This window comes from Sinohyriopsis cumingii, chromosome 7 (genome assembly GCF_028554795.1).
Source record: "Sinohyriopsis cumingii isolate HCF-2022 chromosome 7, ASM2855479v2, whole genome shotgun sequence".
In the NCBI taxonomy this organism is placed as follows: Eukaryota; Metazoa; Mollusca; class Bivalvia; order Unionida; family Unionidae; genus Sinohyriopsis; species Sinohyriopsis cumingii.
Genome location: NC_142967.1, coordinates 52,906,220 through 52,932,656, shown reverse-complemented (window position 1 = coordinate 52,932,656; position 26,437 = coordinate 52,906,220). Strand labels below are relative to the sequence as shown.

At 35.4% G+C, this 26,437-nt stretch overlaps 1 protein-coding gene across 2 annotated transcripts in view; it reads left to right on the top strand.

Annotated features, from left to right (window-relative positions):
• The window catches only part of LOC149795258 (Fanconi anemia group I protein-like), a 164,497-nt gene that overhangs the window by 54,261 nt on the left and 83,799 nt on the right, over positions 1-26,437 (top strand). For both annotated transcript variants that reach the window (XR_016422292.1, XM_089964989.1), the window contains exons 15-17: positions 9,267-9,384; positions 13,048-13,170; positions 19,844-19,912. Coding sequence is in view for 1 of the 2 variants with exons in the window: in XM_089964989.1 (XP_089821115.1) it covers positions 9,267-9,384; positions 13,048-13,170; positions 19,844-19,912 (310 nt within the window). In the remaining variant the exon portion in view is untranslated. The remainder of the gene's footprint in view (positions 1-9,266; positions 9,385-13,047; positions 13,171-19,843; positions 19,913-26,437) is intronic.

Sequence of the window (26,437 nt, the reverse complement as noted above, 5' to 3'; positions counted from 1 at the left end):
ACTACTTCTCCGAAACTACATCTATGATTGCCATGAAACTTTTCACACACATTCATACATGCCAACCATTATACTTTTGCTTTTTTTTCCACCAAATTATGTCTTATGCTTGCCTGTATGTGAATTACACTTTTCTGGTACATTAAAAAAATAAAAATAGAAATAAAACAATAAAAAGTTGTGTTTGTCATTTATATTGTAATATTGTTATTTCCACTCGTCATAAAAATGTGAAAATATTTTTAAAAGAAAGACTACTGCATAAGAATAGCGTAAGTGCTAATTTGTCTATCATAGATCTAAACGTAATTTCCTAATTTTCTATTTATAGCAAGTGTATGTGACCCATTTCCAAGAAAACAGATGGGATTCTTTAATTTGAAACTTTGCCTTGTAGATTCATTATATTGATGTTCAAGTTAGGTAGCTGACCAGTCTGTACTTTTAAAGAAAATGGTGCCAGGTATTAAGCAAAACAGACTTTTATGGTTTGACTTGATGAAATTTTTTAGAGCAGATGGATCCAGGGTTCCCATGCTATCGGGAAAAAAGTCAGGAGAAATGATAATTTTTTCCCTGACTATGAAAAGTCATTGAATTTCGCAAATATTGACAAAAGTTGGGAAAAACCCAGAAATTTTCCGCCACCACTTGATGCCCAAAACAATCATGTAATTGAGTCATAACTAAACTGATTGTGAGCTAAATTTATCGAGTTCTAACCAGAATATTCGGAGGGTACAGTGTGGATCATTTGGTTGCTTGCAATGAACATATATGCTGAGTCAGTCCGAACACTCAGTAGATTAGATTCGTCTAGTAGATTTTTATTTTCACAGTTAGCTCTATATCTGTATCTTTTCTTATATGGAAGGTATGAAAACCAAGCTAGCATCATAAGAGGTCAACATGGTGTTGGCAAAGCTTAGCCACTTACGAGATGGCCTGACAAACTTAAATGTTACTGAATTGAGTCATACATGCATGAAATTGATCTGAAAATTGCAAATTTTCTCAGAAATTGTGAGTATTAAAATCGGTATGTCTTTAATCTCCTGAAAGACAAGATAAAACTGTGGCGTTAATAAAATATGACTTGGTACACCCAATTTGCATTGCTAGTTGCAGGAGTACATAATGCTCACAACCCACATTTTCAGATGTAGAGAAAAAATAAATATTAAATGAAATTCATATACTGGTTGTATTCAAAATACAAAATTGAAAGAACACAAAATTCTCCATATTTATTCCAAGAACAACTCCTGGAGTTTTGTTGTATCATGTGACAACCATGTTGACCTGCTCTCTGCTTGATGAATCAGACTGGCCAGATTTCTGCGACAGTGACAAGCTTCTTGTCATTGTTCTCGAAATAAATATGTTGAGAATTATATGTTCTTTCTAGTTTTTGCAAAAGGTATCTGACTTTCATTTAATATAACTGAATTTTATTAAAAAGGAGTTTGTTGATATCGCATAACTATTGGACTTCCGATCTTGTCATTTGAGATTTGTGAAATCATGTGACTGTTAATGCAAATGAGAGTACTGGGTCATGTTTTATCTATGCCATAGTTTCATTTAGTCTTTCAGCAGATTAAAGACATAACGATTATAATACTTGCCATTTCTGAGAAAACAAATCATTTTCCTATCGATTTCATGCAGGTATGAGTCGATATAACATAAGTTTAAATTTGCAAGGCCCAATGATGAGTAACTACCATATGCCGCTACCACACAGTGGCAGCAAATTCCAAATTTTCTGTATGCAATTGCAATGACCCCAAAATAAATTTCCAAATGTGAAAAATGGGGTGGCAATATTCGAGGGAAACCTGGATTAGAAAATGGACTGCTATTCGTTTTAAGCCAACTTGTTTTCCAAAATGTCTAATCTGAGAGCTGAAATGATAAATTGTCTGCCCTTGTGTTATATATTGAAAAAAAGAGCCCTTGTATCAATACAGGTTTGGGGACTGGTTTTACAAATTACAAGAAGACAAGTTGATTTTATAGAAAATTCAGTCCTTGTTTATACAGCAATATATAGTTTTGAAGGTCTTTTGTCAAAATTTAAATCGGTCCTTTTGAAAGTGTATTTTAAATGATGGATTTTTAACTAGATTGTCTTAAGGAGATTAAGTTGTTTAAAAAATCTTGTTTGGGATTTTATTGGCACAGATAAATTGAGGGATAAACTCTTTTCATTTCAAGACAAGATTCTAAGTCTTTGTGTTTATTTTTTTATATACTGGAATAGGAAATGTTTACTTTGCATAAGATGCACATGTATGTGTGTATATATATATATATATATATATATATATATGTATGTATGTATGTATATATATATATATATATATATATATATATATATATATATCGCTATAGAATTCTTTTAAATTTAAGGCTTGAATGGAAAGAAAACTAATTTATGTTCATTATGTTGTTCCCACTTAGAAACAATGCAGGTCAGCAAGTTAAAGCTGGAATTTTTATTCTGTACAATGAAATGACTTTACATGCTAATTTATAGGAATATGATAAAACTTGTTTCATATGATACATTTTGTGGTTTTGTAAATAATCATCTTTTCAGACTTATATGTTTTGGAGAGTCTTGGAAGAGAACCATCTTTAGATTTAGAAAATGCATGTTTTATAATCTAAAATGTTCTTAATTTCATTCAATAATGGTCATATGTGAACCTTGAAAAAAAAATTAATTTCATCCTGAATATTTATCTTTAGAAAAGCGTGGGAACCACATGGCTCTTTTTAAACTTAAAATCATGTCCGATCAAGAAAACAAAAAATCAACACCATATACAAATGTGTAAAGAAGAATATGCAAGTGATGCAGTATAGCATGAATGAATTGAACACTTCATCATATATATTCCAGAATATGTGGACTTCACTTCATTAGCAAATGTTAGATATGTAAACTAGTTAAAATGAACATTAAAAATAAATATAAATAATTGTTCAGTATGGTGTGTTTTTGTATTTCTGGTTCTAATCTACATGGATTTTGCCCAGTTTTGCCAAGTATTTTGACCTGCAGATCCATGTTAGTAAAATGAATGTACACTCTCATATAGTGTATTATAATTGTGGCATGTAACGGTCAAGAGTTATATATAATGTCATAGCCTCAGTGAAATAGAAGTAATATTGTATTTTATATATATATATATATATATATATATATATATATATATATATATATATATATATATATATATATATATATTACACTGTTTATGCTCAGATTACACAACGTTACTTATATGAGCAAGAGTTACGCTTATACTTTGCATGGGGTTGGCATATGTGCACATTCTTCCCATGGTCTAGTTGGTTCAAAATGAAAATTGTGCTGCTCAGACATCCAGACTGGTTCCATCTTGAAAAACTTTACTGCTTCTCCTCAGAAATGGATAATCATATCAACATGGGGTTTTCACTAATAGATTTCTTATGATGTCTGCTTGGTTCTAATGTCTGGTTCTAATGATGTCTGCTTGGTTCAAAATGAAAATGGTACAGATTTGAAGTCCAGTATGGCCACCCTGGCAGCCATCTTGTACATCATGTTATTACTACTCCTCCTGAATTGATGGCTCTATCAACATTGGGTTTCTCCTTCAAATACATTCCTCAGTTACATTATGTTAGGAATATTAATCCGTCAAGTGTTTTGTATTGATTCAGTGGATTTTATTTATCTCCTGCAGGTTGTAGTTGTTTAACGCCATTTTTCAGCACACGATAGGCTATACATGGTGGCCAGTATTAATGGTGGAGGAAGAACTGGGAAAACCCCGGAAAGAACCACCGACCCACGAGAAGCTACTGGCAAGCTTTCTCACATACCCACATTGGCCGAATCTGAGACTCGAACCCACGCAGACAGAGGTGAGATGACAGTGATCCGTAACAGAGAGCACTTTAGACCACTCAGCCACTCGGGGCCCCTCCTGCAGGTTGTATATATTATTTTACAATTTTGGCAAATAACTTGACTGATTTTGTTACTTATTGGGACTTTGTTTGTATGACCCCATCCCACCACGCTATCTTTGACCTCAACAAGGTAATTCTGTGTTGAACGTGAATTAGGCTCATGTCGTTCATTGCGGAGCTGCTTTAACATCTATAATATAGTGTTGCTTGATATTTAATATATTAATTTTCACACTGTTTTGATAGTCTCATGTTTAAGTAATATTAAGTCCATTTGGGCCTTAGAATAGCATCATGCCACTTTCAATTATTGGTCGTTTGGACGGTGCCTTTAACAGTGTAGTAATTTCACACATTACTATTTACTTGATATTTTTGATCATATTATTTATTCTCCACACTGGTTTTGATAGTCTAGTCCTTAATTAATATTAAGTCCATTAGGTCCATAAATAACGTTATGACATCTTTATTATCTGTCTGATAAGACACTGTCTTCTAGCGTTTTAGTAATTTCAACACATTACTACTTTTGCATTTATTGGTCCTTTTCTTTTCTCTTGTATTGTTTCAAGGCCATGTCGTCAAAGAGCATGAAATGCAAGAGACGTAAAGTCAGGGAGGACACCCGTAACTCTGCATTGCATGTGCAGAATGCACATCTCAATCAACATGCAAAATATGCAGTAGTTGGTCAAAAAACACTTTGACTGTGGTACTTAAGAAAGCAGCAAAGGAGAAAAAGAAACAATTGAAGTCATTGCAGGATACCTCTGGCATCCTTAGTCTCCACCCCAAATCGGCCTATATATACATATACCTCTACACCAGGGGATGAAGAGGATGAATGAGGGGACCATCCGTTGAGGGATAAGATTCATCTTTTGGTACAGCAGACAAAGATGCAACTCCATCAGTCTGAGCAAATCATCCGTCTCTTCCCATCTTTTGCTCCTACGGATACTTTAAGGGAATATTCCCTCAGTTTTAGGCAGCCCAGATGGGGTAAGCCTTCCCACATGACAGCATGGCCTTTGGGCTGGTAAGTTAGGGTGCATGGGATTAACGGTAGATCAGCTGGACCCAAATAATAATAATAATAATAATCGTAATATTGCTGCACTGACACCTTTGGTCCAGCCAACTCAGGCAGCCTCCCTGACATTACCAGCAGCCCAGCTGTACCAGCGTGGAGACCCCTTGGCTGAAATGGTCCAACCACGCAGTGTTTATAGGGATCTTAGTGACAGATCTGTTTGTCTAAATGGGCAGCCGGCAATATATCATTATTTCACCAGCAATTTCAATGAGAAATCTGCCCGTTCAGTGATGGCTTTGGAGCAACCAGCAGATGTGCTGACCGGACCAACGGATACAGCAAGTCCCCAGGTTGACCTCACACCACTTACACCAGCCGGCAGTACTGGAAAGGCCAGCAGTGCCAGAGATGCTGGCAATACCAACAGTGCTGGCAATGCCAAATATTAGATTACTCACGGCTTATCCTCAAGGGACAGCTTGTGACTTTGTCGGATACAACTGATTGTAATCTTTACTGCCACCTGCCATATCTTATGCCAAGCTTGGAGCTGAGCCAGATGAGAACCTAGTACACAGTGAGTGTAATTAGTCACTGAAAAACCTGTCATATGCTGACCCAACAATGGAGTGAACCAAATTGAGTTTTCAAGCTGGCACTGAGGAAATTTATTGGGTGTTGGCCACATTGGAGTGCCCCCAACCCACTTTTACCTCACAAGACTTCAAAGTCAAGTGTTGGTGGATGTTAGGGAGGAGGGGGAGACACCATCTTTCCAGCTTCTTCCCCAATCAGAAAGATTAAATAGATTAATGACCAGCTTTTGTCTAGAAATGGCCACCCCGGCAACTCAAATGCATTCTTTTCAGAAAGCCAAGTTCCACCTAACTTCACCTCGCGCTGGTATCAGCTGCACTCTAACACCTTCAGTATGAACCTTCCTGTGTTTGACAAGAATATGGCAGCTATTCATTTGTTTACAAAGTAGATAAGAATTCTTTCCATGCCATGTCGAAGCAGGTTCAGAACATATTGTTGATATCTTTGTTAGACTTGGCTTCGTTGGCAATCTTTTGACTTGTAGAACAATCCAATGATAGCCATGTGTAGGATGTGAGAGCTAAGATCGCTCGTATCCTTAATCACGCAGCTCACCATACTATGGCCAGTGCCTTGACAGCTTCAACCAATCTTGACAAGCACAAATAACAGTTTGTACTGATGCCAGTACGTATTGTTGGGGTGCCCACTTATTACCAGACTTATCTACCATCGGTGGCATGTGGTATCCAGAGCAGCAGCCTCTACACATCATCCTAGAAATGAAGGCTATCATCAAGGCCTTTCACTTCTGGGATGATCAACTCTCAGGCAAAACCGTCCTCATCATGTCTGACAATTCAGTAGTGGTGACTTACCTCCTCAAACAGGGGGGCACAAAATCACTTGACCTGTGTGTCATTTTCTATGCTAGTGGGACAGTCTCCATATCAGTGTGCAAGTCAAACATATCCAGCAGACTCAATGTCCAGGCCGACACCATATCCAAGTGAGGCCTGGTCATTCACACGGTATGGTCTCTCAACCCAGCAATACTTGCCCTTATCTGCATCCTCTGGAGACAACTGTTGATCTTTTTGCAAGAAGATGGAACCACGAGTTGCCTACTCTCCTGTTCCAGACCCAGAAGCCTGTGCTGTCAATCAGTTGGGTGGGGTTTGGGGCCTTTGCCTACCTTCCCACAGTCCTCTTACCAAAAATAATTCAGAAGTTACAGGGTCAGAATTGTGAGATGATTCTGATCTACCCTCTCAGGTTTGACAAGTCCTAAGCCACCAATTTACTCAATCTAGTGATAGATCTACCCAGTAAGATCCCTGCCAATCAGAATCTCCTCATGCAACCACAGATGAGGGTGTTCCATACCTGTGTGAACTATCATTTTCTACATGCTTGGCTCTTATCAGGTCAGCCTTGTGAGTCAAACAATTCAACCTTCAATTGTGGAGAGAATCTCAAGAGCAAGAAGGCCCTCTGCTCTGAAGGTTTGCAAGAAGTGGCATATATTATGGGCTGGTGCCAAACCCATGACATTGTCCCTTTGCTTGCCTCAGTCTCTCAATTGGCCAACTTTTTTCTCTGGCTCATTGAGGAGAAACCTTTTGCTCCGATCACTATCAAAGGCTATTGATGTATGATCTCATACACATTCCTTCATCACGGCAGATGTGACATTAGGCATGATGAAGATCTGTTAGCTAATTTTCATCTCCAGTTTCCAAAATCCATAACATTATTTCCAAAATGGAATTTCTCCTTGGTTCTAACTTGGATCAACTCAAGCAAGTTTGAACCTGTCACTCATGCTTTCCTATAACACAAAACATGTTTCCTGCTAGCTTTATCCTCTGCATGCAGGGTCAAGGCTGGAAAATAAGGCATCACCCCTCAAGCCCTTGCTTTATGGCTGAAGTGGGTTATACACTCGGCATACTCTGAGGTCTCTCAGGATCAGAGTCGCCTAATGAGGATTACAGCTCATGAGATTAAAGCTATTCTGCAAGCCTCGGTTTTGAACGCAGGGTTTTGAGCCGAGAGATTATAGAAACTTGGCTGGCATGCAGAGTCAACCTTCTCAAATTTTTACCTTAGAGATGTATCGTCACAAACATTGGATCTGGCAGGGCCAGTGTCAGCAGCACAGATGGCCACCAATCCGAACTAGATCAATCAACACAGTTTGCTGGATTTGCCAATGGATCTTGATCTGTGTTGCATGGGTCATTCGGAGAACAGGTTATCTTTGATATGGGGAATCCAGCCACTCATCTCCAGAAGGATACCTGAGGGTAGAGGCCTGATGCTCAGGATCCCCTCCACTTTAACTTATTCTCCTAACGTAATGTAATTGGGGAATGTATTCGAACGAGAAAGCAAATATTTGTAAGTAATTTACATTTCTCTGAGAATACTTACCCAATCACATTACTTCAAAACCCTCCCAACCACCCCACCATGCAAGCATCCGTGTTAATGTCTTGCTGAAGCTAAAAACTGGCAACACCTGGTGGTATCAACTGGAGGTAAGTGGCAAGAGCTACAGCCCTTTGTCTGTCTAAAAATAGACAGGCTAAGATGATTTTCATCATTTAGTAGAGCTGGATTCATGAGGTAGCAGGCTAATATTCCTAACGTAATGTATCAGTATTCTCAGAGAAATATAATTTACTTTAAAAATTTGCTATTCGCTGAAAGACTGCTTATGACATCTAGCTTGTCCTAATGAAAATTGTGCCGATCTGATGTCCAATATGACTGCCACAGTGGCCATATTGAAAATCTTGTTATTGCTACTCTGCTGCATGAATGATCTTATCTTTTCCTAAAAGACATCTTAGGATGCCTACTTGGTATTAAATTTTTATGATGCCGACCTGATGTCCAATGTAGCACCATAGCAGCCATCTTAAAAATCTTGATACTGCTAGTCCTGGATGATAAGTTGCAGCTTGAAAATATTTTTGTTATCTCTACTCCAAATGGATGGCTATGTCAAAGTGGGATTATGATACCTAGTTATCTCTACTCCACTCCAAATGGATGGCTATGTCAAAGTGGGATTTTCACCAATATATTTCTTATGATACCTAGTTGGTTGCCAGTTGTTATGGCAACCATAACTGTCGTTTAAATCTTGTCAGTTAGATGATCATTATGACAGGGTTTTTACCAAAACCTTCACTGAAAATGTACCAGTCCTACATCTGATATGGCTGCCACAAGAATGTCTTAAAATTCTTGTCACTAGTCCTGATTGGATTATCATCATGACTTGGGGGTTTTGACTAAAAGACTTCTAATGATGTCTACTTTGTCATAAATGAAAATGTGCTAAGCTGATATCCAGTATATTTACCACAGCAGCTGAGTTGAAAATCTTGTTATGGTTAAAGAATATCAGAGATTGTTTAAACACTTGACAGTTAAATGGAAGAAATGGTCTTATCTTGAATTCCTGGAAATTCTTTTTGCCCAGTAGAACGTCAGTCCCTTTGAGGGACTCTTGTTTTGTATCATATGGCTGTAAGGTAGGATCTTTTGCATCTAGTGAGTTACCACTGTATTAAGGTTCTTTCTTCAAGTTTTTGAAAGTCACATACCATATATCATGGCCTGGTTGCCATATGAGTATAGCTTTTTTCAGTTATAGATAATTTGGTGATTTTTATGTCTATATTTGTATTCCTCACAGACAGCTGGATGCCAGGAAGATTGGTGTGAGTGGGTTTCTTATGATACTGAAACATTTTCGTGTTCTCGGAGGACTGCCATCAAGTCAGGGTAGTCAGGCAGTTATTTCATCTAGTCAGGTAATTCAGTATTATAGTATATAGTTATTTTATCTAGTCAGGTAATTCAGTATTATAGTATATAGAGTTATTACATCTAGTCAGGTAATTCAGTATTATAGTATATAGAGTTATTTCATCTATTCAGGTAATTCAGTATTATAGTATATAGAGTTATTTCATCTAGTCAGGTAATTCAGTATTATAGTATATAGAGTTATTTCATGGTTATGCAAGGAACAGACTAAACAGTTTTACTCATGATGCTGAAAGCAATCAGGTGTTATGATATGAGGCCTTGTAGACAACCAGGTGTGAAATTCCCTGAGGCCTTGTTGATGACCAGCTATTATATTGCCCGAGGTCTTGTTCACAGCAAGTTCGATCCCTGGCCGAGTCATACCAAAGACTTACAAAAATGGTACTAACATCTGACTTGCTTGGCACTCCGCATGAAGAGGTTATTGTTAGGACTGGTCGGCCTGGAGTCAGGATAATGTGACTGGGTGGGACATCATGCTACATGTGTGCAGTATGATCCCTCAGTGCTAGACATCACTATAAACTGCCACAATGCAGACATCGTAGTTATGTGACTGAAAAATTGTTAAAGCTACGTTGCCATCATCAGGTTGTTATTTGTTTTTGTTTTTTAAAGAAAGCATTATAGTTATGTGATTTGTAGGGCTGCAATTAATGTGTAAAGTTTTGCATTTAAGTTGGTTTCCCATGCACTATTGGCTGTAGAGTCATGTGTGGATACATCTTCATAAATACAAGACTTTGCTGTAAACTTGATCATTATAACCTTTAATGTAAGCTTGTTTAAGTTAAATGTTTGGCATGGTCTGTCATTTATTGTAAAAGAAGGGTATTTTATTTTATGCCTTTGCCTCTGTAGAGGAGGTATATATAGTAATTCTTCTCTGTCCGTCTGTCTGTTCTACTATCTGCCACACAATCTTGTTAGCATAGCAATTTCTGATGGGCTGCCGTAAAACTTGGTTAATATTATGGTTATCACCTGAAGGTGCACATAGTGATAAACCACTTTATTCTGCCACTTTTTGTTAGAGTGTTTACCCTTTTGTCTTGTTGCTTTGTACAGTTAATGAGAGAATCTAATTTTTGCAACTAATCCTGAAGTATTTGATGGATTACCATGAAACTTGTTTCAAGTTCCTGGTCATCACCTGAAGATGTGCATATTGACAAAATGCTTTGCTCCTGCAATATTTGTTAGAGTTGTAAGAGGGTAGAAACTGAATTGATTTTGGATCAAGTGAAAACACCAAACAGAATGTATGCAGATGAAAATAATTTATGAAATGAAGTATACAGGTTTAAAAGCTATCACAATGGATATAATGTAACAATGAAATGAGGAACACCAAATAAACATGTAGGCTGTAATAATGATTTGCCTTACACACTGTCATGAACATGTGGGAAAAAAAAAAAAAACATTTCTACAGTGATATGAAACTACCATACTGTGAATATGTAAGAAAAATAAATGATTGGTTCATATAACCACATATAAAAATGTATGGTTCTTATAACCATATGATATTATAAAAATGAGCATGGTTCATGTAACCAAATGATATAAAAATGAGTATGGTTCATATAACCATATATTATAAAATTGAGTATGGTTGATGTACTGTATATACTAGCATATAAGCCTACCCCCAAACTGAACAGGTATAAACACTAAAATGTGCATGACCCACGTATACGCAAATCAGGACCAGTTTGGACCAAGTCAATACATGCACTCCTGAACCCCACTCATATCTGTTTACAACTGCATCAGATTTTGGATGGGGCATTCACGTGGATCCAGGTCTACTTCTGAGTTCTTGGTCCTGAGAAGTAACCTTCCACATGAATATGTTTTGGTATTTTTAACCCTACAGGTCCGTGGTGACAAGTTAAAGAGTCATTTGAAGGTCTCCAGACATTGTGTCAGTGGTAACATACCTCAAGCTATAAGGAGGCACATATGCTCCTTCTCTGGTTTGAAGCACCTTTGCAGGGCAACCGTACAAGTGATATACTCCAAGTTCATCACATCCCTGGTAAGAAAAATATTTTGGTGTAACCTCTTCAGGAGAATCAAGGTAGTTCTCAGAGAATGATCTTGGTATCAGTCTGTGTTTGTGAGGGTGACTTTTGGTAGACTTACTTGTGACAAGACTAAACAGCAAGTACCCCTTTTTTGTTTCCAAAGTCCAAGACCAGAGAAGCTTTGGCAGTGGATGCTTTCAGGCCGAGTTAAAATTGTCTCTTCACTTACACCTTTCCACCCTACAAGATGAATCAAGTGCTTCAAATGTCCAGATATCACTGCACATCTCATTTTGATAACCCCTCTGTAGCCACAGCAATCATGGTCCAATAGTCTTCTCAACCAGCTCTAGACCTGCCATGACATTGCCTCAGAGGATGGACCTTCTGTTGCAGCACAGAGACTTCACAACAGCCCACATTAATCTTAGCTGTCCGTCACTGATCACAGTAACTTATTTTCATCTCTTAAGCGCTAAAGGGCAGCCCTATTCACCACAACTCAAAATGCCTGTCCATTAGTTCAAACTCATATTGATGACTTTCTCAGGTATTTCAATCTGCAGAGACTGGTGTCTTGATTTTCTAATGTCAGATTGAATTCCTATAGAACATTGTGTATTTAAAAAAAATCTACTTATGAACCACTGGCAGAAGCTTCTTATGTGAACCTTATCCTCAACACTGTTTTTCTTGCTTTCCTTGGCAACTTTGAGATAAAGGAGAGAGCTTCATGCCTTGACTGTAGAACAGGGTTGTCTACAGTTAAGTGGCAGTTACATGTCTTGCTCCTTTGCCAACAAAGTTTCTTACCAAAAAAAAGCTTCTGTTGGTAGCTCCTGCAGAGATCCCCAGTCTCAAGTAGCATCTATGCAGGGGATGATCCAGATTGATCCTTGTGCCCAATTAAGGCTTTTTGGTTCTTTTTGTCCACTTCTAAGCGGAGAAGAAGGGGGAAGGAAGTGTCTTTTGAGGTTTGAACCATTGCAACTTCTTGGACCACTTTAAGTCATCTGTTAATGGAGGATGTTATGAAGGCCACATTTTGGCCGTCACACTCAACCCTCTTCTGCCTTTATTCTTTGACACATCAGGGCAAATGTATTTATTCTCTTGGGCCTACAGTCACAGCACACGGCCAAGCAGATACCAACTTGCATTTGTGGACATTCCTACAGTAAGAGTGTGTATTTTTTGTTTATATCTTTTTTTAGGCAGATAACATTGTACTGATATTAAAATGTAGTGGGGGTTTGGGAAAAACTAATTTTAAAGATGTCATAATTGTCTGTCGCAAATGATAGATTCACTCCTGCTATTCCTCTCTAATGCCCCACAAGTTGTCTGGATGGTGGCCCTAAAACAAGATCATGGCTACTGTACATGGGCCTGTGATGTAGGGGTGCTGACTGGGTCTGTGTTCTACTGATCTGAACTTAACAGGTGAGCTGACTGGGACTGTGTTCTACTGATCTGAACATACTAGAGTGGACATTGATACCCCTTGTGTGATGTTTTACTGTCACACATGTACATTAACATGAATATAAAAATATATTACTGGGAGTAATGTTATTTTATATATTACATGTAACACATTTTTAATTTCAGGTCCAGGTGGACATTCATGCTCGTTATAATCCATCCAGTAATGAAGCACTTTGTCTAGAAATCCTTGGTAATTTAAGAAGGTGCCTAACCCAACAGGCTGATGTCAGGTTACTGCTATACCAGGTAAGCTGTTCATTGTTTAGTGTAGAATGTTACTTTATTTCTCTGTGATCAAAATATAAATCTAGAGAAAATGTCATTCCATAGGACTAACCACCTGTATTTGCAAAACTTTGAATGAATGATAAGTGTTTCTTTTAGAGCATAGGTGTCAAATTACAGCCTCTGGCCTGCGACCTGGTTTTATTAGCTTATTTACATCATAGTGTGTGGCTTTAAAAATATTGCCTAACCCGGATTCTTCAGAGTGAGACTGCAAGAGTTTCACATTATTTTTCATATGCAGATTAAACTACTAGTCAAGATGAACTAATCACTTTTAGTTCAACTGTGATGCAATTCCCATGATGTGATGTGTAATGTGACTTGTATATATTGGGTTTTTTTTGCATAAATAATGCTAAAAAAATTTCATCTTGTACATTTTGTGAAGGACAACTGTCGTCAAAACCCAGTTTATAATGTGTTTGATTTATAGGCAGGAATCCAAGCAATCTGATTTGATAGGACAATGACCATTTACATAATAAACTGATGAACCTGTAGTCTTCAAGTGGGAAAATGCTCAAGAAGCCAAAGTCTTGCATTATTTCAGAAGACATCTCAAAAAGCAATTTCCAGAAAGTTTAGAAATTGAAACTCCTTCTGAGGATGACAGTTATTCCATGCCAAAATTTTTAAAATAAAAATGTATCCCTGGACCCCAACCATTTTCCTCTTTTCTCATTTTTTGCTGTTCACATACCCTCATTATACATCAGTGACATCATAAGCTGCTGGAGAGAAAGTATACATACTGCTGAATGTCAGCTACAGTTTGCTTAAATAGAGTTTAGAAATAGAAGAAAAGAAATTTGAAATCTTAAACTGTATGTGCTTTTTCCAATGATAGGAAAATTCATGACAGTCACACAAAAAACTTGACCATAAATAACTTCTGCATATTCACTAACTTGGATACAAATATAAATAAGGCTAATACTTAATCAGTCATGGCAAACACAGATTTTGAAATAGTTTGGAAGGTCTTACACTGGTTATATGTGTTTTTGGAAGGATCTAAACTTGACTATGGCTAAAGCATGTATGGATCAGCTTGCAAATCTTACTTGCAGATGCTTGATTCAAAACACAGTCAGGACTTGGACTTTGGAAGCATTTAAAACTTCCCAGACAGAAAACTTAGATATTTAGGCAATGAAACATCACTTTATCACAAACAAATGAAAATTGGCTCTTCAGAATACATGTACTACCAAACTATCCTCCATTCAATCTAATCTCACATTATGATGTTGTATTTAGGGCTGTTCCAGTAAAATATATTTTTTAAAAACCCACGGCACTTCAAAAAAACTTCTGTAGGAGGTTGTGTTTCAAATATTTTGATTCTAACCGAGGAAGATTGGTTAGGAAAATCACTTCTGTTGTGGGTTGTTTTAGCAAAATGATAAATCGATGGTGGGGATGTCAAAAGAAAACGAATATATTTAAAATCGCATCTAACCCCCTCCTAGTGGTCTAACGTGAATAAAACATTGGGTCAGAAAGTGATGCCAGTACATATGAGTGCACTAATTTGTACAAATTTGTGTACTTTTAAAGCAGTGATACACTTTCTGCAAATTACGTCAATGTCGCTGATATAAAACATGTACTTTGCTCAATATGCAATTTTTGGTAAACTTTTAACTTTAAAACTGCATTTCACGACGTAATTCACGCTGCCAGTAGCGGTCTCACAGCGCATGATGCGACATTCAGATAGCTGGACACTTTGGTTTGACATGAATGGCTGTTAAACTAAATTTGATTGCTTTATTGGGCCCTGGAACAAGCATTTTATGAAAAATTGAACCTTATTTTCATCATGGAAGTTTTACAAATGCATGTTTCGAATAAGGGCCACAGGAAACCAAAGTAGCTGAATCACAACAAGGTTTGTCTTCAGACGACTTTTCAGTCGGCAAATACTGGCTGGTGATAGCTATGATGACAATGAATTTCATGTATATCGGTCTGTTGGACATTGGGAAAATGTCACTGGAAATACCAGTGTGTGATTTTGAGCCCAAAATAGGTGTTGATTGCGAGTCTGATGTACGTGTTGGATGGACAGTATGCCGGTTATATTTATTCAAGATACCCATGTCTGAACAAGCAGACTATGGGACTGTTGGACTTAAAACCCTAAGACAGCATTATAGAAGAGAAAAAAATCTGGTACAAGAAGCAGCAAAGCACTGATTCAATTAAGTGAATCATTGGCAGAGTTCATGTTAGTCAAAACTCAGAGGTCTCAGAAATGATTAATCATGCGTACTTGGATGTCAATTTTTTATCATATATTCTAAGTTTACCAAAGCATTTATTGAAAAAAAATAATAAGGAATCACAGCATCTGACCACACGTTTAAAACAATGCAAGATTTAACTATTATTCTAATCAAAAGCAGCATGCCTGAGAACGAGAAAAATTGCAAAACATAGTGATTACTTTAGTAAACACATAGTTTAGTAAGGATACAAATTCATGATTTCTGTATTAGAATAGAAATCCCTATTATAAAATCTGTATTCATAGACATTATATTAGTAGGTATGAAGGGAGTGATCAATGACATATACAAATAAAAAGCCACCATGACAATTTTTGATTTCACATTATCAGGGACATAGATGGCTGACAGACAGACAAACAAAAGGACAAAAGATTGAATATAATGAATGAATACAAATACAGATACGCTAGGGATGCCCATTGCCACGAGTAAAAACAGCATACAAAGCCCATTTCAGATTTTAAAATTTCTTTTATTTGATGAAGTTCTTTCAAATAGATAAAGTACTACAAACTATGCAACATTCTAAAACTCATGAAGAAATCACAGCATTATCTATTGTACTTTTTTAGATAATGCTTCCTAAAAATGACATATTTCATTAAAAAACGAATCAGGAATATGCAGAATTTAGCTTTTTTGATATATTTGTTGCTTTGTTAGAGCTTTGCACTTTATCCAAAGTCTATAAATTTTTCTTAGTTTAATCTAGATATGCAGTACTATATATCTGAGCAAAACGTACAATTCTGGTAACTACTTTTATTTACAAACGGTGTTAAAAATCTGAAAAATGATGAAATCTTTCAAAACATACAGCATTTTCTCATGTTCATCAACCAAAATATTTCACTAATTGTCTCACCTTTGTAGGTTATCTTTACACAGTTTCATCTATGCATTCATTGCTAAAGGAAATACTACTTTCATGATGTACAGCATTGTAAACAAATACAAAAGATGGTCTTAAAAATGCTACGTTAATCATTTTTCGTTCTATCAAAAATTCAGTGTCCAAGTGTCCATCACCAGAAAATAGAAAGACACTGTTAATCAGAGTAAACTCTATTTCAAAGTGATCTACAGCTTACCTAAATAATAAAACACCAAATACATGTTTAAAAAATATATACATTTCCTATATAATTAACTGAAAAAAGATTTCAGTTTTCTCATAAATTTATGGGGAGATAATCCAAAAATATGCACCTAACTTTTCTTGTAATTTAATATTCTTTCTTTGAATAATACAAACCATTATACTTATATTTCTTAACACAAGCATAAAAAGATGCTTGTGCTAGTTCACTCAATTTAGAAAATGTATATTAAATAATGTACAATGCAGCATTTTGTGAAATAATTTACAATCTTGTATTTTTGAAAAGATCATAAAATCTGATGATGCCAGTTACAATCTTAAACATATGCGTATATATTCTTAAAATAATCCAAAGTTCCAGACGACACAGGTGGATCAAGCGTGAGCAGACTTTCCAGAGACTGAAATGGACAGTTTGGAATCGGATGACTCGTGTCTTCAAACCGAATATCACCTGCTAGAAACACTAGTTGTCCAAAGACATCTGAAAGACAATTTAGCTCAAAAATTAATTGAACTGTATGGAATTAGTAAATATAAATTTATATCAAACATGTTTTAAACATTTGAGTTTTGTCTATGACTGAATTTATGAATGTCTGAAATTGATGTTGATATTCATATGTTTCTTTAATTTCTAAAGGGCTTTAGCATTATTTTAGCCATTTAAGAAAGAATTGGGGACTATGTTGGGGACAAATGCCAAGTCCTTATAATTATTTTAATAGCAAATGCTCTAAATACAAGGACATTTTCACTTTTGTTTATATCATACTCACTGAAAATTCATTAGTAAACCAGTAATGCTTATTAACACGTACTATTGCCATGAGTTTAGATAAAAGCAGAGGGTCGGGGGTCTGCAAAATGGCATTAAACCTTCAAATACTTAAATTGGTATATATGCTGGGTTTTAAAACTATAAACTAATGAATAACTGATTATATTAATTAAATTGACAGCAAAATTCATAATAAAGAACACAAAATAGAAGAACCTTCGTTCAGATTGATTATTCATGGTTATGTCAATTTATTGTGAAACGTGTATTGCATTTTCCCGGTAAAGTCGCATCCCCAATTAAAATTTAGAAACAACGTTATTATTAACATACTTTTTAAGAGTTGTGCGAATTGTTTCCATTGAATGAATGGTGAATTACATCCTCAGTGAAAATGTGTAACGTAACAAACTATTATCACTGATCTACCTTACACATGTGATGAGCCATAGCAGCCATTTTACTCTGGGCTCCCGATTATCTTGGAATCTTTTATTCGAAGTGCAGCATATTAATGCTTGCAAGAAACATGATTTGGGGCTCATTTAATGCAGAAAGAATAGTTTTATTTCTCTGACAGCGCACTCCTTAAAATATCCAGAAATACTGGAGTAAAAAGAAAAAAACTTACCCATTTCTTTGTTCTTGCTTGTTCTTTGTAATGCGAATACTGTGAGAAAGGTCATGGCGTCAGCTATACGTTAAACCAAATATTATTGGTTAAAACTAACACACCTCCATGCACAGAGCAAATCGAATTGTCCGTTGTTTAAGAAATGCGAAACATCAATACCGTGCATTAGCGGGTCACTGACCTGGCCGCAATTGACAGTCGTAGTGACTGAAAACAAAACAGCTGAGTACCTATTTAAAACTCATCCTAATTATTTTATTTGTAAAGGGAAAATGATAAAATTTTCAAGAGATAAAGAATGGAAAGAAAGCGAGATGGTGTAATTTGTATTATTCTGGTTCACGGGCAACCCATCGAAATTGAAGGTTAATTATTGGATTTCCACTGATCTGCCATTGATTACCTATTATGATATCCTTGGGCCTCTCTAGATATGCAGTAGATTATATGATCTATAAGAATTTAGTAGATTACCTCCAGCTGGCTGTCATTTAAATCGCTTCTGTCCCCAACCCAATATTAAAATCACTTCTACCGCCCACTAACCCATAGACAGAAATTATGTTTAAAAAATATGCTTCTGTAGGGGGCAGTGTTTTTCGATTAAAACATATCTGACGATGAATCGTATTTTTTTTTAATTTCTTCTGTTGTGGGTTGGTTGAATTTGAAAGTGCGGGGGGGGGGGGGTATGTTTTACTGGAACAACCCTTAGACCCAGTTACCAAAATTTTATGAATATGAATCAGTTTTCATTCCACTTTTTGACCAACAAGTTTGTCTTCATTTAGAAGGAACAAGAGTCTGTTTCACCAGTATGGAAGAATTTCCATTACCAGTTTACCACACTAGTTATTAACCCCCCTCCCAATAATATTTAGACTTTGCTATTATAGAAACTCCTATGAATCCTCTCATTTTTCTGAGTAGATTGAATAAAATCAGAGCCTCTCAATTTGTCTAGTTGTCCCTGTACACAAATAGTTAGGGACAATGTTACAGCTGCCTTTGCAGCTTCTTATGGCAGATGACATTATAGTGTGATTTCAAGTATCATATATATGTTCTCTATACTTGGAAAAAACTCAGATGACAAGCTTTGGAACATCATACATATCATTGGAGAGAGTGGCTCACCTCTTCCAGAACAATTTGCAAAGATGAGGGGGTATTGTGCTGCTCATGTATGGAACACATTTAGCTGAGGAATGCTTTACACCTGATGGGTGAACCTTGACTAGATTGTATACCCTGCCAGTGGAGCATATTCTGGTCAGATGTGTCAAATTCCACCCTGTAGGACACATGCTTTTCACGTGAACTCAGTTAAGAAGCTTACTGACAGTGTACCATGAGGGAAAATCTTTAGCTTTTTTTAAAATCCCCATTGTATATAGCAAATTTGTACCCTGAAGTTTTAGGTTATTATTTTGTTCGTACCTTTATTATATACCTTTTAATGAATTTTAACATTATTACTATTTATCTTGTAGGACTATATCTGTCCTTTTTTGGAGGTGTTGATCTCCCTGTATATTTGGGGTTGATGCAGTTTGTTCTTTAACCTTTTTGGAATTTTACTTTTAATTGGGACTATATAGCTAAGAATGTGTTTATGTGCTATTAAACCCTGTACATACATACATACATACTAAAGCTGTTTGGTCAACATGAATAAATATGTGCAGTTGAGCCATCTCATAAGAGCTTCATTTCTTGTTTTATTCATATCTTCTCATCTTTTGTTGGTATGGTGCAAAGTCACAGAGAGAATATGTATTGTGTAGATGCAATCCTAGATCTTGCTTACATTTCAGGGTCTTTTTGATGTCTTGTGCAGAAACACACAGCTACAGACAGCAATTTTGGAGATTCTTCTGGCACAGGTCAGTGTTAAGCTAGCTCCAGCATTTCCACTGATGTGCTGAAATTGAACTTGGATATGAAGCCATTCGCTTGCCATTTTGCACTATTGTTGAATAATAATTCAGTGTTTAATATATTTATGTTGGCATTTTCAAGTTGTTCATTTCAAATCTTTGAAAAGTAAGTACTGTGACTTATTTATTTGTAAGAATCAGTTTCATTAGATTTTATGGTTACAATAAACTGACCAAAAAAAAGTCATTCAAGAGGAATGTAAGTTTTAAGCCACTGGAATCCCATCACCAGTACATAAAGTTTGATTATTGATTATTATATCAACATTTGCAAAACCAGGAAAATTAATACACATAAAAATAAATGAATTCTTAGTATGACTAAAGTGACTGACTTCCTGTTAAAATGGATTGCCCTTTGCATGTGATCGAATTACTGTTACAATTGATTGCCCTTTGCTAAGTGAATGGCATACTGTTACAATTGATTTCCCTTTGGTAAGTGAATGGCTGACTTTTTACAATGGAATGCTCTTTGTCAAGTAAATGGCTAACTGTTACAATGGATTGCCTTTTGCCAGCTTATGATATCTTGCAGCTTTGCATTGAGAAATTCATAGGTAAGATGTAATTCCATCAAAGGTCACCTGATTTTTCGATTTTGTATATTAAAATAGTTTGATTTTGGCTACTTTTCTGACTCTTGCAGCTTCTTCATTCTTTCATCCACATTGTGCATAACATGAAAAGTATACTGCACAGAAACACTCTTATAACAGACATGTACATGGAAAAAAATGAAGGGGAAAGTTAAAGAGGCTTATTGATTGTCTGACCTGCTTTCCTTACCTGTTGAAAGTTTTTGATGCTACTAGTTGAAGACCAGAGGAACTTAGATGGCCTATCATATGGTATTACGATAATATAAAGAACTCCTTCAAACTGAATCTTTATTAACAATCATCCCAAGGTCTTGTAAGTCCTAAATCAGACCTGCCAACCCTTATAGTTTTGCCATACATCCTACAGAAATGACCCATAAAAAATGGACTTGCACAGTAAAAACAAAAATCATGGAAATGCAATTGTTTTTATGGAAAATCTGGATACTCTCTTTTCCATGTTTGATTCGGATCCATAATTGATTTTAGATTTAGCGGAGTTAATCAGGGAACCAGACTAGCTTTACAGGAGTACCTCAGATGCATTAAACTGCACATATTTTGTGATAACAAGTGTCAACATGTTGAAGATTTTGTTTGTTGTTTTTTTTTAAATCTTATTAAATGGCGTCCAACAAGCAGTATATTTCCAGGAAAAAAGGAATTGTAAACCTCTTAAATGTTTTTAATAGCTCAGAAGAATACATGTAAAAGTGAATATTCAGATTATTGGGAAAAAGCAGGAAGGGCAACATTTACATTTGTTGCACAACTGCTTGTTTATGCTCTAGATCCCATATTTTTCGTCCAATTTTGATAAAACTTGAAATACATACTTTTATCATCGGGATCTTGGGTAAGTTTTGAATACAAGGAAATGTCTTTGCATATCAATGATGTCATTCTGCATCTGATTGGCTGAGCTTGTTTTCACTCTTGAGTCATTATTTCTGATGTGATATGGATCAAACTTGGAACGTATACTTATATCATTGTGATCTTGGACAGGTTCGGTAATGAGTGAGACATATTAATGAGGCGGTCTTGCTTCAGATTGGCTGAACTTGTTACCATTCTGAAAGCCATATTCCTGATCTGTTTTTGGCCAGATAATTACTTACAATGTCAAGCTCTTGGATGATATTGAGCAATATCCATGCATACCAATCAGACTGCAGACCTGCCAACTTTATTATTTCATTGCAAGTCTGATAAAATTACCCTTAAATTGTGGAGGAAAAAAGAGCTAAAAATAAATAAAAATAGAATCATTGAGGTCAAATTCTGATATTGAACTAGTCTGGATCTGGGTTTTCATATTAGATTTAATGGAGTTGGTCAAGGAACCACGGTAACTTTACAGGGTACAGCAGTTGCTTAAATCTAGCCATGTTTTTCATGCAAATTGCCAGCTTGATTAAGCTTTAAGTTTAACATTATAACATTATTTAAAAATGTTCTCCAAGATATGAAAACAAGTTGAAAGTGCAAGCGACAGTCATAAACTTCAAACAATCAGAAGTATTAAATGGAACATTTAAAGCTCGGAATAAAAGCAGGAATATATCAAAGCATATATCAATTTTGCCATGGTGATAGAAAAGATTGCCACTGTTGCATCAGTGTATCCCCCAGGGGTGTAAAATTGAGGATTAAGAAAAACTTGGTGTCAGAACTGGGGGTCAAATAAAAAATGTGTGAGTCAAAAATGTACTGACAAATTTTCATCTCACCCGTAATTTTTCAGCTTCAAATAGGATATTGCAACTTGCACAACATGCTCTCTCTCTCTCTCTCTCTCTCTCTCTCTCTCTCTCTCTCTCTCTCTAAAAATACGAATATGCTAACATGCTCAGTTGACAAATAAATGCCTTGTCCATTCAGAGAATATTCCTATTAGTTCATTTTTCTTTTTGGTTGAAGTCATACTTTTAACAGTCTTTTTATAATCTTTTTGTAGCAATATTATAGACCAATACATTACATATGAGTCAATACAAAAAGCCAGTTAAATCTTTTTAAGCAAATGACATCATCAGCAAATGGCAGTTAATTTACTGCCTGTCTTAAAATGTGTACCATCATCGGTGTCATTGTACTTCGTCCTAGAACACATTTAACCAAAAATCAAAAAGACTAATGATTATCTTCTTTCTGATAAGTTACACTTGAACTTTAAGATCTTTCTTTTATTGCAGCAAGTTAAAAACCAACAAAATCTGCAATGACTTCCTGACTTTGTAATCCAAAAAACGCATCTGTCTCAGCAAGTTTACTGATTTTTTTTGTTGTGAAAGAATGTCTTGGTTGATAATGTATTCTCCAGATATCTTGTGGCAAACAAGAGCAGATTTTTAAAAAATTCGTAGTCAAAGCCATTTTAATCTGGTGATCATTTTCTAGTGCAACAAGTATTGACATTAAACATCTGAAGGACATCTTCATGGGCTCGATGGTAATCACATGAGAGCTTGTGAGATATGGGGAAGCTACTAAAACAAAACATTGCCTATGCTAGTCTGGTTCCTGTTTCTTATGATCCGCTATATGAATAGCGGAGTGCAGTGCAAGGAGCATAAGAAGCAGGGAGCCAGACTGTACCTAAACTCAAAGTATACACAATGCCATCCCTCATTTAAAGCATTGGATATTAAATCTTGATCAATTAACGCAAAACCTTTGCATAAAAATATGCACAGCAACAAAACGTATGCATCAATTTTCTCCAGCATGCATCCCTGATGCACACATGTGCATAAAGGGAAACACTGATTGCATGGAAGTTTTTCAAGAAAGTATTATCTCATCTTTAGATATCTAGCAAGGAACCACTGACCTCCGTAGGGTTTGGAAGTTTCTGAAACTAAGCTGGAGATCATTATGGTGAAAGTGTACTTTACACAGTTTTAATTTACTATAATGTTGTCATTGCGCTCTTTATCACACATCTGAATGTTTCAGATTTTCCAAGTAGACAGTAATGATATTCCATTATACCTAACTGAAAATTGGTCTATCGTTTGGAAAAGTATTGACTAACTAATTGGGAAGTTTTGTCTGTTCTGTGATTGGCTGAGTTTGTTACTACTTTTAGATCCATATTTCTGATCAGATTTTGGTAAAACTTTGAATATAGGCTTATATAATCAAGATCTCACGTGAGTTTTGTTATGGGTGAGATCCATGCATAATAATGAGGTGATCATTCCTCTAAATGGAAATGGCTGAACCAGTTGCCACTGTAGAGGCTTCATGTTTTTTTATATCCAGTTTTGAGTGAACTTGACAGCTATACTTAAGTCATCAAGATGTTCAGTTAATTTTATTATGAGCATGAAATTCAACCCAGTTTGAAATAAATCTCTACTCTCATGCATTTAAACAATTTATTTGTTGTTATTTTTAATATACTAGCTTTCTTGCCCTCTAAATTTCAGCAAAGCAACAGAAGTAACCCATGATTTTTATAGGTTTAAGGCTAGAGTATTTGCAAAAATTCTTAAAAGCAATAAATAATGTTCAAGATGCAGTGTGCATAAATTTCAATAGAACAATTTTAAAATTAGCTAAATGATACATATTAAGGATGACAATGAATAATTTGCATTTTATAACAGAAGAAAACAGAACTATTATAAATTAAAATGTCCCGTTGCAGGCTAACATAAGATATGTGCTTTGCAAGTATTTTTGATATATTCTGATCTTAATTTTGCTCCAGTAAGGACATATATAAAGTCATGTCTATATAGGTTTATAAATTTACTTGCAGAGAATTGGTTCTTAAAACTTTGCCACATTTCTTCAATACTTTGAAGCAAGTTTGATGTTTGATATTTTTTTGTGAAATAGAATTTGAATTTCCAAGAATTGGTATGTTAAAATGCTAGATAAATTATCATTTATACGTTATCACATGTATTGTGCATATTTCTATGGCGTTTCATATATATTCAATTCTAAAACTCGGAGATTGTTTGGAAGTTTTGTTATTTTTATTTCTGGCTTGTAATATATAAAATGCCTAAATATGCCTTTGTTCTGAACCACTTCCAAATTTTAGTTATCAAGAGTTTTAAAAAAAAAAACATCCCCACCTCCCAAATAAACCTGTAAATTATGATTTCAGTTTGTCCCGAAGGGTATGTGACTATGTTGACCACAAATTAAATCCGAGTCTGTTAACTTCACTTTTAAAGATTCTGGATGAATTAATTTACTGTGCTTTTGAAAAAAATGGTGATCCAACAAGTAAAATAGGTAAATTCAACATGATATGGGTGATAGTTTGCAAAGGTTTTTCTCTTAGAATAACTAAGTAAGCCTGATAAGTGAAATGGTCGACTGTCAAGTTTTATAGGTTTGATGAGCAATGTCAGGCCCATATGGACAATTATTCCAGCCATGGTGGCCATATTAGCAATGAGGTTTTCAGTGAAAGACTTCTTATGGTATCTGGTTGATGACAAATAAACAATTCTTGCTGTGTGCAGCTTATTCTGTTTATAATAATGCCAGTCTAGCTTATTCTATTTATAATAATGCCAATCTAGCTTATTCTATTTAAAACAATGCCAATCTAGCTTATTCTGTTTAAAATAATGCCAGTCTAGCTTATTCTATTTATAATAATACCAATCTAGCTTATTCTGTTTAAAATAATGCCAATCTATCTTATTCTATTTAATATAATGCCAATCTAGCTTATTCTATTTATAATAATGCCAATCTAGCTTATTCTATCTATAATAATGCCATCTAGCTTATTCTATTTATAATAATGCCAATCTAGCTTATTCTATCTATAATAATGCCAATCTAGCTTATTCTATTTATAATAATGCCAATCTAGCTTATTCTATTTATAATAATGCCACTCTAGCTTATTCTAAAATAATGCCAATCTAGCTTATTCTATTTAAAATAATGCCAGTATAGCTTATTCTATTTATAATAATGCCAATCTAGCTTATTCTATATATAATAATCCCAATCCAGCTTATTCTATTTAAAATAATGCCAATCTAGCATTATTCTATTTAAAATAATGCCAATCTAACTTATTCTATTTATAATAATGCCAATCTAGCTTATTGTATTTAAAATAATGCCAATATAGCTTATTCTATTTATAATAATGCCAATCTAGCTTATTCTATTTAAAATAATGCCAATCTAGCTTATTCTATATATAATAATGCCAATCTAGCTTATTCTATTTAAAATAATGCCAATCTAGCTTATTCTATTTAAAATGATGCCAGTCTAGCTTATTCTATTTATAATAATGCCAATCTAGCTTATTCTATCTATAATAATGCCAATCTAGCTTATTCTATTTATAATAATGCCAATCTAGCTTATTCTGTTTAAAATAATGCCAATCTATCTAATTTAAAAAAAAACTTTAAATTGACTTCACCAGGACAGTAGGCTTTTATCAACTGGGATTTTCACTAGAAGATGATAACAGTATGTTGCTGGTGCTGAATAAAATGGTGATTGTGTGAGTTGACCATAGCATTCACAGTGGCTATCTTTAAAGTCAAGATTGTCACTAATTCTCTTGTTTCAGTAGTAGCACATACGGTTTTCGCTAAAAGCCCTCTGCATATCTTTCAGGTTCTGACTGAAAATGTTGCATATTTGTTTACCAACTTGTCCATACTGTTGGGAACGAGTTTCAAATACAGACTTGCTTGGCTTTGGGCTGATGTCAAAATTCACTGCCTGCATGTTGGTCCTTCACTGAGCTTATGAACACATGTTGTACATATATCAATGAATTCTGAGCAATAAAAAGTTGGATTCTGACATTGACTGTATGAGGTCTTGACTTTCGGGGGTGGGTTTTGGGGTCTGTAATGGC